Source organism: Perissodus microlepis, chromosome 10 (assembly GCF_051167445.1).
Source record: "Perissodus microlepis isolate ML-2025 ecotype Zambia chromosome 10, ASM5116744v1, whole genome shotgun sequence".
NCBI classification, from domain to species: Eukaryota; Metazoa; Chordata; class Actinopteri; order Cichliformes; family Cichlidae; genus Perissodus; species Perissodus microlepis.
This window is the reverse complement of record NC_140470.1, coordinates 6,664,506-6,679,436: the sequence shown is the minus strand read 5'-3', so window position 1 is coordinate 6,679,436 and position 14,931 is coordinate 6,664,506. Positions and strand designations below refer to the sequence as shown.

The 14,931-nt window shown below is 41.6% G+C and overlaps 1 protein-coding gene across 1 annotated transcript; it reads left to right on the top strand.

The window, feature by feature from the left end:
* The first annotated feature begins 853 nt into the window (after positions 1-853).
* LOC146378695 (E3 SUMO-protein ligase ZBED1-like) lies at positions 854-2,047 on the top strand. Its single transcript, XM_084941626.1, has 2 exons — positions 854-1,407; positions 1,676-2,047. Exons 1-2 carry the CDS (start codon positions 976-978, stop codon positions 2,045-2,047), a joined length of 804 nt encoding a protein of 267 aa, XP_084797752.1. The 5' UTR covers positions 854-975.
* Positions 2,048-14,931: the final 12,884 nt, after the last annotated feature.

Genomic DNA, 14,931 nt, shown 5'->3' with positions numbered 1-14,931 from the left:
GAGAGGAGAGGATAATGGCTTTAAAAAGTTTATTTTGTGACCCAGAAAGATTAATAAGAGTAATTTTAAAACTTAGTAGCGGCCACCATTGCCGGAAACTGGAGTTTGGCTGGGCCCCGCTATGAATCCTGGGATATGGTGGGCCACGAAGGACACACCCGACCCATCCTTCAAATTCGCGGAAAAGGAGGACGCATTTGTCAGGTGCATTCAGAGTCTATGAATTTGGACAGCCTTTGGCTGTGACGTAATCGCTCTACAAATGGGTCCTCAGGAGGATGCAGCCTCCAATTTGGACATGACCTACATTTCATTGACATGGATTTCAACATGAGAACGAAATGTCTCCAGACATCATTTTTCCCAGAAGACCACACAGGGCAGAACATAGCTGCAGATCTGAAACAAGCACTGGCTACGTGGGATCTGGAGGAGAGTAAACTCGTCTGTATAACCACAGACAATGCTGCAAATGTCATGCTGGCTGCACAACTGAATGGCTGGATGAGGCTCCAGTGCTTTGGGCACAGATTACATTTGGCCAAAGGTGAGTAGGCCTAATTCCTACTGAATATGATGCATAATGTGATTTTCTTTCAATAAGTATACAACGTAATGCTTCGAGTGAATATAATATATAAAATAGATATAAATTCAGAGATACTTTTATTCATTCTCATAGTCATACACATTTTAACTATGAATTATACAAACACATAAATAAGCTACCATCACTTTTTCTTATTCATTCACACTCAAGGAAATGATAATCATCATCCTGATAATGCTTGTTTATATTTTTTATGTTTTTATAGAAAGATCACAGGATTGAGCGTGCAGTGGGGGTCTGCAAAAAAGTGGTCAGCACCTTTTCATTCAGTTGGAAAAAAAAAGAAAGAGCTGAAAAAGGCACAGATAGACCTCAAACTACCAGACCACTCCTCAAAGACTGAATGATGGGGATCTAGGCAGGCCATGGTTTCCAGAGTCCTCGAGCAGCAGAAGGCCATTGCCCATGTCCTCTCCCAAGACAGAGGAACCAGGCACCTCATCCCCTCATGGCAGGACACTGATGTCCTTGAGGCCATCAACAAGACCCTGGGACCTCTGGTTGAATTCACTGATGCACTTTCTGGAGAGAAATATGTGAGTGTGTCTTTTATAAAACCAACACTCCACCTATTTAACAACTCGATCTTGGCTGAGCAAGATGATGACACAGACCTCTCAAAATACATCAAGAGGAGAATACTGGAGTACCTAAATGAAAAGTATGGTGATTCACCAACACAAGAGTTGCTTGACATGGCCACTGTCCTGGACCCAAGGTTCAAACTGAGATATGTAAGCGAAGTCAGCCAAGAGACAATAAAAGCCAGACTGACAATGGAAATGAAGTCCATCATGGTAGTTATAAAGATACTAAACATTAAATTTAATACAAAATTAAGCAATTTATATATATATATATATATATATATACATATATATATATATATATATATATATATATATATATATATATATATATATATATATATATATATATAATATTATTATTATTATTATTATTTAAGGATTGTATTTTAGAATGCCAAACCTGAGACAGATAAAACTGGTTCCTCATTATGTGTTGCTATCATTTTATGTTTGTCCCCTGTCCCCTGACACGGAGGTTGCTGATAATGGTGCATCAAACCAAAAGAAGAGGAAAAAGGGCCTAAGCAGCTTCTTTAAAGCCCCTCACAGCACAGCTCCAGGTGCAGAACATGCTCTTCAACTGGACCAGGCCATAGCTTTTGAGCTTCAGGCCTACCTCCAGGCAGGGACCCTGGACACAGAGGAAGACCTACTGGGGTGGTGGAAGCTATCGCAGAACCTCTTCCCACGACTCTCCATCCTGGCAAAGAAATATCTTTGCATCCCAGCCACAAGTGCCTCATCAGAAATGTTCTTCAGCACTGGTGGAAATGTTGTCAACTGCCTGCGTGGCTCCCTGAAGCCTAATCATGTCAATAGGCTGGTGTTTTTGGCTGAAAACCTTTGAGAGGTTGCAAGAACCATGTTTTGTTGAGCCATTTTGAGATTGTATGGGACTTGGGCCTACTAGTTTGTATTTATTTCTTATAAAAGTTACTACTTTCAGTGTTTCATTTTATTTTTGTTCAGGCAGCAACTTTAGTTGACATGCCTCAGTGTCAGTTTGATGCAATTGTGCATTGTGTGGCTTACACAGCTTGCCTTGATGTTTGGTTATTTGTATGCATAAATATTATGCAGTATTTTGAAGTTCACTAAACATAGATGTTTACATTTTTCATTTATTTTTTATATTGCACACATTTGCACTGTTATCAGTATTTGCACACTATTTTACATTATTTTTGACAATCTTTAAAGCCATTATTCAATACATTGTTATTGTTAAATAAATATCGTCAAATAATCGAGATCTCAATTTCAGTGAAAATAATCGTGATTATCATTTTTGCCATAATCGAGCAGCCCTACCATGAACCTCACCAAGTAAATGCCTTGACAAATGCTCCAAATGTTTCCAACAAAGGATGGAAAGGACTTAACAGGCAAGAGGGCAATAACAAGCTAAAGATCTAGAAGAGACCTAAAAAAGACACAAGAGTGAAGCAACCATGCTATCGTTGTGGTGGAAAACATTCAGCACGTGAGTGCAAATTTAAGAGTGAAAAGTGTCATGTTTTTTCCTAACGTTTCCCCCAAATGTGATAAATGTAAACTTGTGGACGGTACTCTTGGCCATCTTTTTTGGTCCTGTTCTACGCTTACAGCCTTTTGGACTAGTATTTTTAGTTTCTATAGTATTGTTTACGATAGGCAACTGTATCCTGACTGTCTTATGGTGATCCTGGGCTGCTCCAGCGACTCCTTGGCACTTCCCTTTGCTGTTCAACAGGCCCTCATGTTTGGTATGGTGATTGCCAAACGTCTGATTCTGGGGGAGTGGAAATCTGCCTCCCCTCCCTGCTTCAAGAGGTGGCTCGAGGAGATGGTCTCCTGTTTATACCTGGAAGAAATTCAGTTCTCTACGTCTGATTCCATGGAGAAGTTCAGGAAGATATGGGGGCCCTTTATAGACCACATTAAGAAGGACAGTTCACGCCCTGGGTCCTGACCACGTTGTTTTAACTGCTTTCATTCTGAGCTGTTGCCCATATCTGTTATTGCATAGTTGTTATCGGCTCCTCCTAGCGATCTTTGGATTTGATCTTGTGGATTTGATCTTGTGGATTGGACTCACTGGATTGTGAGTTGTTTGACATGTATACCAGTTGCTTTTTTTTCTTCTCTGCTGTTCTTAATAAGTACTGGCCGTGTACCCTGTTGTGGGGTTTGTTGCTCTGTTTTTTGTTTGTTTGTTTGTTTGTTTGTTCCTGTGTTTTGTTTTTGATTTTTTTTGGTTGTTATTGTCTTTATTGTCTGTGTTCCTCTGTCCCGCTGTTTGTGAATGTGTAAAAATTTTGAAACTTGCATAAATAAATACATTAAAAAAAAAAAAAGTGTCATGTTTGCGCAAAAATATGACACATTGCACGTGCTTGCAGGAATAAAAAATTCTGTCAGCAAACTCAGTATGTGGAAACTGAGGATGAATGCTCAAGTAGGAAGGGTGAAGCTGAACCTTTTGGAGTATATTCAGTGTAATCCATTGCTTCCAGTGAAAAGGGTTAGGTGAACAACAACACAAACAAGAACACCACCATGTTGCTGGATACAGGATCTGCAGCGTTGGTGGTATCAGACAAGTATTATCAGACGCATCTCACTCATTTCCCTATAAAACCAGCCATTGGGCTAAAGCTCAAGTCCTATTCAGGCCAACACATCACTGTGCGTGGATATATTATGTTACCAGTACAGTATGAGACCCCAAAAAAAAATCACCCTACCGCTGATGGTTGTTCAGGGAGACAGACCAGTTCATCAGGTCAAAACTGGTTAAAGAAACTACAGCTGAACTGGAAACAGATCTTCACAGTACACAAGGTACTACAGAAAGAAGCAAAGCCAGTACTAGAGTACTAGAAGTGATTCAGCGCCAGGCAGTGTTTTCGGATGACCAAGGCTGCATTTAAAGGAAGAATGCACACAAACCAAAGACCACACCAATTTGCTGTAAAGCTTGCCCAGTTCCTTATGTACTAAAAGAAGCTGTAGAGAAAGAGTTGGAAAGATTGGAAAAGGTGAAGGTCATTTCAAGGCTGAGAAAAGTGAGTGGGTATCCCCTATTGTTACTGTACCGAAAGCAGACAAAACAATTAGGATATGTGGTGTACGGTGTACATTTTAGGACATCGTCAGGTCTCAGGAAAAAAGTTGTCAGGTATCAGTCTCAGACGAAAAAATGTCAGGTCTCAGACTCACACGAAAAAATGTCAGGTCTCAGAATCACACAAAAAAATGTCAGGTCTCAGTCTCACATGAAAAAATGTCAGGTCTCAGACTCACGCGAAAAAATGTCAGGTCTCAGACTCACACGAAAAAATGTCAGGGCTCAGTCTCACACGAAAAAATGTCAGGTCTCAGTCTCAGATGGAGGCTGCCATCTTGCAAATTTGGAGTAGTGACTTGAGGTGGAGCGACTGTGTAACGCTGCCGCCCACACACCCGCTGGACGTGACCGCAAACACGCCCCCCTACACTTTTTACGCAGCCCGGCTGCTCGAGTTTTTTTGCTGGTTTACCACGACTGACGACTCGTTTAATTAAGGTAAATACAACCATGTCACTGTTATAAAAAAAAGACACACAGTTTATCATCTTATAGTTCTAAAATCACTCTGTTGTTAATTCGTTTGCTAGATTAGCCGCTAGCATACGCACTGTGTTGGAGGCTTGTTGCTAGCTAGTTAGCGATGCTACACACCTGCTACTCTAATAGTCTGTGTTATTGAAGGATTCAGCACTTGTTTTTTTTTTTATCCATTTTTAGACAGCAATGAGATCATCTGCACACTCTACAGAGGCCCAGAGTTACTGTTAATATCAAAAATATAATGCTGTCCTTTGAGATTTTAACATAAGACTGTGAGTGTAATGGATCTAAAACTGTTTAAATCTTCAGAGCCCTCTACATCCTGGTAACATGGAGACTTTAAAAACATCAGCAGAACGTCTCAGTAATGTAGTCTAATTTGTTCTTTTAATTTAATAATAGAGTCCATATTATATCAACACCTACCCTGGAGAGAAACTAGTGAGGGAGACCATCAGGACCAAGCTGGGTTTCCTGGGTCCAGAGGTTTGGAGAAACTTCTTCCCTTTCTTTCATCACAGCTGTCCTGTGCCAGAAGTTTGTTGACCCACTCAAAAAGGCATCATTTAAGAAACACCAGGAACACTGAAGCTCATCGCATTGATCAAGCAGGACTCATGATCTTCACCAGCAGCTCCCTCACAGGGAAATCTTCAGCACTCCTCCGTAGGCCCACCCCAGGAGATGGATAAACCCAGCATTTCATGAACACTGTGATGAGACCTTTGCTTTGTGTAATGTTATAAATACTCAGATACTCCCCAAAGGCTCCAGACTTTTATATAAAGATATGATATTCAGTCCTGTAGAAAGTTATATATTTAAAAATATATGATCCTCTCTGGTTACTCTGGTATGAATAACTCTGAATCACTTTATGGTAAATAACACACTATCTGCAAAAAACTGTGAAAGAATTCCAGATGACAAGTTTGTAGTTCAACATACAAGTAATGACCTTTGACCTTCATCATGTTTTATTTAATTGTGTTAGACAAAATCTCATATGCTCTTCATGCAGCTGAGTACATCAAGTGTTTAAAACGGAAGGTGTGCAGGTCTGAGATACAAACTGAGGTCCTGTTAATGCTGATATATAGTGACACAGTTACATGAGTGATTAATCCTTTTGTTTTTTTGTCTTTAACTTTATCAATAAAGCTGCAGCCTTCACTACAGCACATGTGGTACTCTAACCTTTGTACTGTTTTTATCAGTTCATTTTCCAGTTAACATGTGAACATGTTGGATGATCTGTTTGCTGTCACTCGATGGGGCTGAGGTCTGAATCTGAGGGCAGCTCCTGTAATCACAAAGAGAACAGAACCATCAAACTCAGATATAAATTTTATCCCTCAAAATTAAAATAAAGCTGAATCTTCTGTCCTCACACACTCAGGATCTGAAGTTCTTCTCTTACATTTTTTTTTCAGTATTACAGTACACTATAGTACTTTAATCCATAGTTCCTGATTAATGAGGAGTTACTGAAGTACAACCTTTTAAAAAAAATGTTACTGTCTTTACAGATGTGACAAGAGACTGAAAACATGCTGTTGTTTGAACATCTTTAATATTCAGCTCTGCACAGGAGCTGAAGCAGGGTGCAGCCTGTTGCTTTTACAGTATAATACTTGTAATAAAAGTACAGTAACAGTAATTAGTGACTGAGTAGCCCGGGGCGTTTCTCTTGATTTCTTTAGTAAATGCATTCACCTGCACAGATTAGCTAAACGAACCCTGACATCGTCTCAGGACCTAGCTAAGGACGGTAGTTACGGAGTAGCTTACAAACACATTTAACTTACCGAAACAGTGCAGCAGGGCCTCGGGTCCTTCTGTCGGGTAGTCCAGTTTACTGAAGAACACCTCGAAGCGTAAACACTGGCCCTCCTCTCAGAGCCTACGCTCTATCTGCTATTCCCGAACAGAGATACGCAAGTTTCTCCGTGACTGCAGCTGTCACTACAGTCATTGGTGGGACATGACAACAGCGCCACCTGCAGGAAGATTTTCTCTCTGTCTGATAGCTCGTGTTCTGAGACCTGACATTTTTTCGTGTGAGTCTGAGACCAGACATTTTTTCGTGTGAGTCTGAGACCTGACATTTTTTCGTGTGAGACTGAGACCTGACATTTTTTCGTGTGAGTCTGAGACCTGACATTTTTTCGTGTGAGTCTGAGGCTACGTCCACACTTACACGGGTATTTTTGAAAACGGAGATTTTCCGTTTTCGTTATAAAAAATAATCCCGTCCACACGTAAACGCAGAAATGAAGGAAAACGCTGCTAGGAACATGCCAAAGCAACAGGTGGCGATATATTCCTAACCTGTAGAAATGTTGGCCAATCAGAAGTCTAGAAGCCTCGGTGGGAAATAGTAAACAAGGATGGGGCATAGAAGCAGAACCGAGTCATATGTGTGGAGGGACAGTAACTGTGTGTGTGTATGTAAGCATTTAAACACTGCAGAGAGTACAATTAACAATTAACAATAACAGTATTGTAGAAATTCATTTCACCGAAACAATAACGTGGCGCACAGTGTGACGTCAAAAAAGGTGCACACCTTTGACGCTGTGTTTTCTGCGTTTTCTCCATTTTTCTCGTCCACACTTAAATGCAAAAACGGAGTTTTCAAAAATATCCACCCTGGCCGGAGTTTTTAAAAATCTCCGTTTTCAGTGACCAAAAACGCCGTTTACGTGTGGACGAAAGGTGCAAACGCATAGAAAAATCTGCGTTTTTAAAAATAACCGGGTACGTGTGGACGCTACGTCCACACGTACCCGGGTATTTTTTCGTGTGAGACTGATACCTGACAACTTTTTTCCTGAGACCTGACGATGTCCTAAAATGTACACCGTAGTACTGACTACAAAGTCAGTGTCAACCAGTGTGTTGAAGAGGAGAGATATCCACTTTCTAATACTGAAGATATGTTTACTACTTTAGCTGGAGGAACATCCTTCACTAAACTTGACCTTTCTCATGCCTATCAGCAGCTACAGTTAGACGAAGAATCAGAGAAGTATCTGGTCATCAATTGGGCTGTTCAATATAACGATATATATCGGATGACGATATAAAAACATCTATCGTTTCATTTTACGCTATCGTTTGTTTCGTGGTGTCGCAAAATGTTTTCATGGTTTTGATGGTCACTGTAGTGGCTATATTAATTTCTTAAAGTTCTCTCTTTCTCTTATATTTAATATAACCACACTACAGACGGACAAGCGCCTGTTTTTATGCGTTGTCATTAGCAACAACGACGGTAAAACCACAGCGTGTCCGCTTGTTTATTTTCCACATAAACCTTTCACAATAAAGCTCAAGATCCTATTGAGACTTTTCAAAATAAACGGAATCATGTGAAAGAGTATGCAGAGTATTTACGGATGAGAAGAAAAAAAAAGAGCTGTCAGATGCTAAAAAATAGACCTTAGACTCAAACATTAGAACAGGCTTTTCCCCGCAGCACGCCGTGTAATAAATACTCACAAAGAAAACGGCGGCCGTTACAACTTATGTCTGAAAATGTATTGTTTCATGCATCGGTTAAAACACTCGACTCCAGGTACACGACGCCCAGCTGGAAACACTTCACGCAAGTCGAGCTGCCCAAGATTCACAGAATTTACAGAAAATGTTACATTTTTGTGATTTATATTGTTATCGGACGATAGATGTCTTATATTAGGATAGGAGATTTTGGTCATATCGCACAGCCCTAGTCATCAACACACACAAAGGTCTCTATAGGTACCAGGAAGGACTGCATCTTTTAGAGGAAAAAGTAGCAGCCATAACAAATGCACCAGAAACAACAAAAGTCACTGAACTGAAGTCTTTCCTGGGTCCTCTAAATTACTACAGTCAATTTCATTTCAAGCATTTCAAGATGCAAAATGTCTACTGCTGCAAAACAAAGTGTTGGCGCACTACAGCACAAACCTGCCATTGAAGTTAGGCTGCAATGTGTCACCTTACGGGGTGGGCGTGGTCATTTCTCATGTCATGGAAAATGGAGAGGAAAGGCCCATGGCATTTGCATCAAGGACTTTAACTGACGCTTAGCGCAAGTATGCCCAGACGGGAAAAGAGGCCCTTGCCGTAATTTATGGAGTCAAGAAATTCAATAAATATCTGTATGGGAGGAAATTTACCCTCATAACAGATCACAAGCGACTGCTGGCTATACCAGGACCAAAGTCAGCTGTCCCAACACTTGCTGCACTAAGGATGCAACGCTGGGCTCTTATTTTAATGGCATACAACTATGACATTGAAAACACAAGATCAGAACATGGCAAACTAGATGCATTGTCACGTTTACCTCGCAACACGCCAGACAACACTCCAGAGGAAGGCAGTATCTTCTATTTCTCACATGTGGAAGAGCTACCAATAGCAGCTAAAGACATTGAGAGAGCAACCATGAAAGATCCAATTCTCAGCGAAGTCTGGAGCTACACCATGAATGGGTGGCTGAGTTATGTGCAAGATAATCACTTAAGCCTTACTTTACATGCAGACAAGAGCTGTCAGCAGAACAAGGATGTGTTCTTTGGGGACAATCAGTTATCATTCCACCAGTTTACTGACAGAAAATACTGGAAGACCTGCATCATGAACATCCAGGCCTCTGTCATTTGAAAGCACTTGCCTGCAGTTACCTGTAGTGGCCAGGCTGTGATGGTGATACACAAGAACTGGTTCAAAGCTGCTCAGTCTGTCAGGCTGTACAGAAGTCACTAGCCGTTGCACCACTCTATCCGTGGAAGTGGCCCGAGAGAGTTTGGCAATGGATTCACATTGATTTTGCTGAAAAAGACAAGCAGTACTTTTTAGCTGTCATTGACAGTCATTCAAAATGGTTGGAAGTGTTTCCTATATCATCCATTACCTCACACAATACCATTGAGGTTTTGAAAGGGTTATTTACTTCATATGGACTTCCAGAAGAGCTTGTTTCAGACAGTGGACCTCAACTTGTGTTAAAGAAATTCAGTCAGCTTTTGGAGTTAAATGGGATCAGATACACAGCTGTACCTGCATCCCGCTTCAAATGGAGCAGCAGTGAGGTCAGTACAAATCCTGAAACGATCCCTGATGAAGAATGTGCTGGAAGCAGATGGTAAAGCCACATTACCACTCAGTCATCGACTGACAAACTTCCTTATCATGTGTCGCAGTACAACGCACACACCAGAAGAGTTGTTCCTGAAATGTCAGTTCCAGACTTGTTTCAGCTTGTTCAAACCTGAACTAACCACACACATTGAACAGAAACAGTCTGAGCAGAAGTGATGCCATGATCACAGAACCCAACCCGTTTTTTCGGAGGGAGACACTGTGCGTATCAGAAACTTTGTAGGGGGTGTCAACAAAATGGACTCATAGAACAGATCTGAAGAAAATGGGAAGTGTTACTTACCTGATATAAGAGGGACAGAGAACACGCACAATACATGTTGACCACCTGTTATCATGGAGACAAACTGTGGAGAAACCCCCAGTTATATCCTCACCGGCTCCAGAGGGATGACCAGAAGTGATTCTGGACTGTGTTGTTCTAGAGATACAACCAAGTCCACCTGGGAATTTAACATCACACCCCTTACCTGCTGAACCACCTAAACAGACAACTGATGAACCACCAGTATCAACCCCAGAAACCGCCCAAAGCCCATCTGTGGAACACAGATACCCAGAGAGAAGCAGAGTTCCTCCAAAGAGACTGAATCTTTGAAAATGTAGAAACTATGATTTAGTTATTTACTGCCAGTTAATTTGGAAGTGAAACAGCTTTAGAGTAATGAGAGTAATGGCTACATTTGTTCATTGTTAGTAAAGGCAGTAGAATATTTTATTGGCAGTCAAAATACATTTCTTAAAGAGTTTACTTATTTGAATTAAAAATCTAAAAGGGAAGGGATGTAATAGAGTGAACTGTTGCCCCCCCTGTGGTAAAAATACAGAAGTGCCTATTCTTGGTTGACCAACATATAATGAAAGGAAGCTTGTAGACCACTAAGGAAAAACAATAGTTTTGAGTTGGTATGTCCTGCTGTTCAATAAAACTCGTATTCACGTCCTTCCTTCCTGATACTTTCAAAGAGCCTAACCCACAATGTTCTTGAGCACCTTCAGAGGTAGATAGCATGTCTAAGTTGTTTGTGGAAGAAGACACACTGCCGGGCATTCTTTACCAGAGTGTTAATGTGACTGGACAATTTCAGATAACTGTGAGATGTGAACACCAAGGTATCTGAAATTGTCTACTCTCTCCACTGGAAGACTTCCATTCTTAGCCAGATCGTCTGCTACTCACAGTGGTAACTCGGCCTCCATGTGTGAACTCAAGTTTGTTTTTTCCTAGTGTTAATGTTGATCTCCCTATGCTGCAGTCTCCGCGGCTAAGGAACTATACTTCTATGCTTCCATGGATCACAGGATAACCATCCTACTAGTCATTCCTGCAACATCCGCGGCTGCTGAATGACTCACCTGCTTGCGTGTTATCAGATCTTGGGATTTTTAGAGATTAGATGAAACTTTATGAAACCCTTGGGTGGATTCCTCCCGGAAATTCAGTTTTCAGTAGCACTGCACTGACAGAAGTTGCATGTTACAGATACAATAAAGGGGAATGAAAGTAAGGATATGAGCATAAATATACCATATACACATATATAAATACAGAATATATAATAGGGATAAATAGGAATACCAGTGGATTGCACATTTGAGTGAGTCTATTTGGGAAAACTGATGATGTTGGTGATCAGGAGTTGCTCGCCATAAAGTCATCACAGGAAGATTGGAGAGATGTGCTGCAGGGCTCACAGTATCCAGTCATTCTTTGGACAAATCACAAGAATCTTGCCCATCAGCAAACCGCAAAATAATTAAACTCCCATCAAGCCAGGTGGGCCCTGTTCTTTACACACACATTTTTCCATAACCTGTTTATTGATCTGACTGGATTTGATCTTCTTTTCATGTTCTTTTTTTCTTTTCTTTTTTTTTTCTCAGAATTGAAGTCTGAAGGCCAACAAAGATACCCAACAGATTTACTTTGCCAAGTGGGTCATCACGGTTAAGAGGCTTGACCGAGCCATGGGCGCCAGGTCCTGTCAAGCAGCCACCGGAAGTAAGCTGGTACATACCTGATCGCCCAGCCCCAAACACCAAGAACCACCAACGCACCAACGCCTGAGGGCATCAGCCACCGGCAAAGAGTGTGGTGAGGGGAGATAGGCCTCCATACTTTGGAGGGCTTGAGTGGAATGCCTCCCCTGCACCCTGGTGACACCCCTGCAACCCAAGGCACTGCATGTGTGGGTGGGTGTGGTGGAGCGAGAAGAGGGAGGCAGTCGGGGATGGGGAGAGAAGGAAGTGAAGGGCAAGCAGCCCCTCCTTGGGGCCAGCTCCCCCGCTGACCCCAGTAGGCACCACCGCCCTCTGGAACCCACCAAGGCGAGGGGGCCCAGGCCCATCCAGACTAGAGCCCATGGCAGCAGCACCGCCAAGCCCCACAGGACCCGGGGCAGCCCACCTGAACCCACCGCAGGGGAAACTGTACCCACCCCACCATTCAATCAACTCCCAGGCTACACAAGACAATAGACACCCAGGTTAAGTCTATTCTCCACCTCTCCTATGTCTCTTCCCCACCTGCAGAGTGAACTCCTGCAAGGAGGAAACAGCCTCCCTGCCAGTTGAAGAGCCCCCCAGTTTGCCGATGCACCAGAGGCCCCCTGTGCCAGGGCTGAGTCCCCATGTACCCACCCGCCCACAACCTCGGTGACACACCAATTAGGACCAAAGCCCCCAAGGCCCAGCCAGAGTGCCAGCACGGAGGCGCAGCACCCCCAGAACCCCAAGCCCCCACGCCCGCCCCGCACTCACCCAGGGGCATCCAGGCTACCAGGCCAGTAACCCACGTCCGCCAGCACAGACCCTCCCCCAGCCCTGCTTGATGCAGCCACAAGGAAAACACAATCTAAGAGCCCCTAACCAGGTCTTGACCACAACCCCCGGGTTAAGCCCTCCAGGGATAACATCCCTAGGGACTCTCCAGACGCCCTAAGTTGTATTGTATTGTAAGCCCGTCCCTACCTCAACATCAATCACAATAGCGAAGGCGGGTCAAAACTACGACTACTACTTTTTAGAAACTCCCACCATGCTGTCAGAGAAGAGCTGATGTTGATGCTTTTAAAGCAAACATCATTTGACATTTGAGCTGATAAATAGTAGGTCTGAAATCTCTAAATTATTGCATAGTACCTGTTCTACATTTAGCCAAGGCTCATCTAAGAAGGTATGTTTTAACCATCCTGAGATGAACTGAAGCCTGTTGTCTAAGTATTGTTGAAAGTTAGGCAGATCTAGTCCTCCTTTATCCTTGGTCCTTTGTAGCATTTTTAACCTGATATGCGGGGGTTTATCTTTCCAAAGGAATTTTGAAATATACAAATCCAGAGATCTGAACCAATCTTGTGATGGTTTGTTTGGGTTGTTGAAAATAAATTATTTATTTTTGGCAAGACCATCATTTTTATATCAGCGACCCTTCCCATGAGTGAGATGGGTAGAGATTTCCATCTAGCCAGATCACCTTCTACTTTCTTTAGAAGTGGGATGTGGTTTAATTTAGTTAAATCTGCAAGCTTAGACATTAACACCTAAATATTTAATATTTCCAGATTGTAGTGGGATAGAAGAAGAATTATGGAAAGAGCAATTAATTGGAAGAACTGTAGATTTTGACCAGTTAATGGAATCTGAAACTCTTGAAAACAAGTTTATTAGTGTAATTAGCTGAGAAAGGTTGGTTTGTGAGTTTTGAAGAAAAAGAAACACATCTGCTAGAGACTGATTGTATGTTCTACTTACTTGCATTTTATGCCCTTAATTGTTGTAGCCTGTCTAATTGCTGTGGTTTGATAAAATTGCAAACAGTGAAGGGGAGAGTGGGCATCCCTGCCTGGTGCCCCTCAGGACACAGAAGCTGGAGGATGTTTGGTCATTTATTCTGACACAAGCGGTTGGGGAATTCTATATAATTCTAATATTTTTAGCCAGTTTATGAAAGAGTTTCCAAAACCAAATTTGTGTAAAGTTGCAAATAAAAATTTCCAGTTAACTCTGTCAAACTCTTTTTCTGGATCTAGAGACAACATTGTAGTTTCAATGTTTTCACTGCATGAGTAGTCTATTAAATCAAGCAATCTACGTGTATTTGTTGATGAGTGCCTGCCTTTTATGAAACCAGTCTGGTCAGTTAGAATTAAAAGGGGGGTTATCTTCTCTAATCTTTCTGAGAGAGCTTCGCAGATTATTTTGAGGTCTACATTAATAAGGGATTTTGGACGATAGCTTGAGGGAAATCAGGAGTCTTTGCCTGGTTTTAGCAGGAGACTAATATTGGCAGAATTCATATTTGGTGGTAGTCTGCCATTTTCCTTGATTTCCTGCAACATTCTGTGGAATACTGGTGCCAGAACTGTCCAGAATTCTTTGTAGAATTCTGCAGGAAAACTGTCTGGACCTGGAGCGTTATTATTGGGCATACTTATCAGGGCTTCCTGGAGTTCCCCTGGTGTCAGTGGCAAATCCAGTGCCATTGCTTGACAGTCTAGTAATTTTGGAAGAGTTACGTTGCCAAGAAACTGGTCAATTTCATTTTTAGACGGGTTTATTTGTGGTGACTATAAAGTTTCATAGAAATCCCTTAAAATGTTGTTTATTCTTTCAGGGTCATTTATTGTGTTCCCAGATAAATCTTTAACAGCACATATAGTTCTTTTTTCTTTATTTATTTTTAACTGGTTAGCTAGAAATCAACCGGATTTGTTACTGTGTTCAAAATTCTGCAAGCAGTCTTTGAACTAGGAAATGATTTTTTTTATTAATAATTTCATTTAATTCTAGTTTTGTCTTGCATATTTTGTTTGGTATTTCCTGATATTGGTCGGACACGTAGACTTCTTCTAGGGATTTGATGTTTTTTTCTATTTACTGACTATTTTTGTTTTCTTCTCTCTTTTTATGTGATGAGAAAAAAATTATTTTACCTCTCATCATATCACAACTGATGTTCCAAGGGTGCCATTATAGTCTAAATA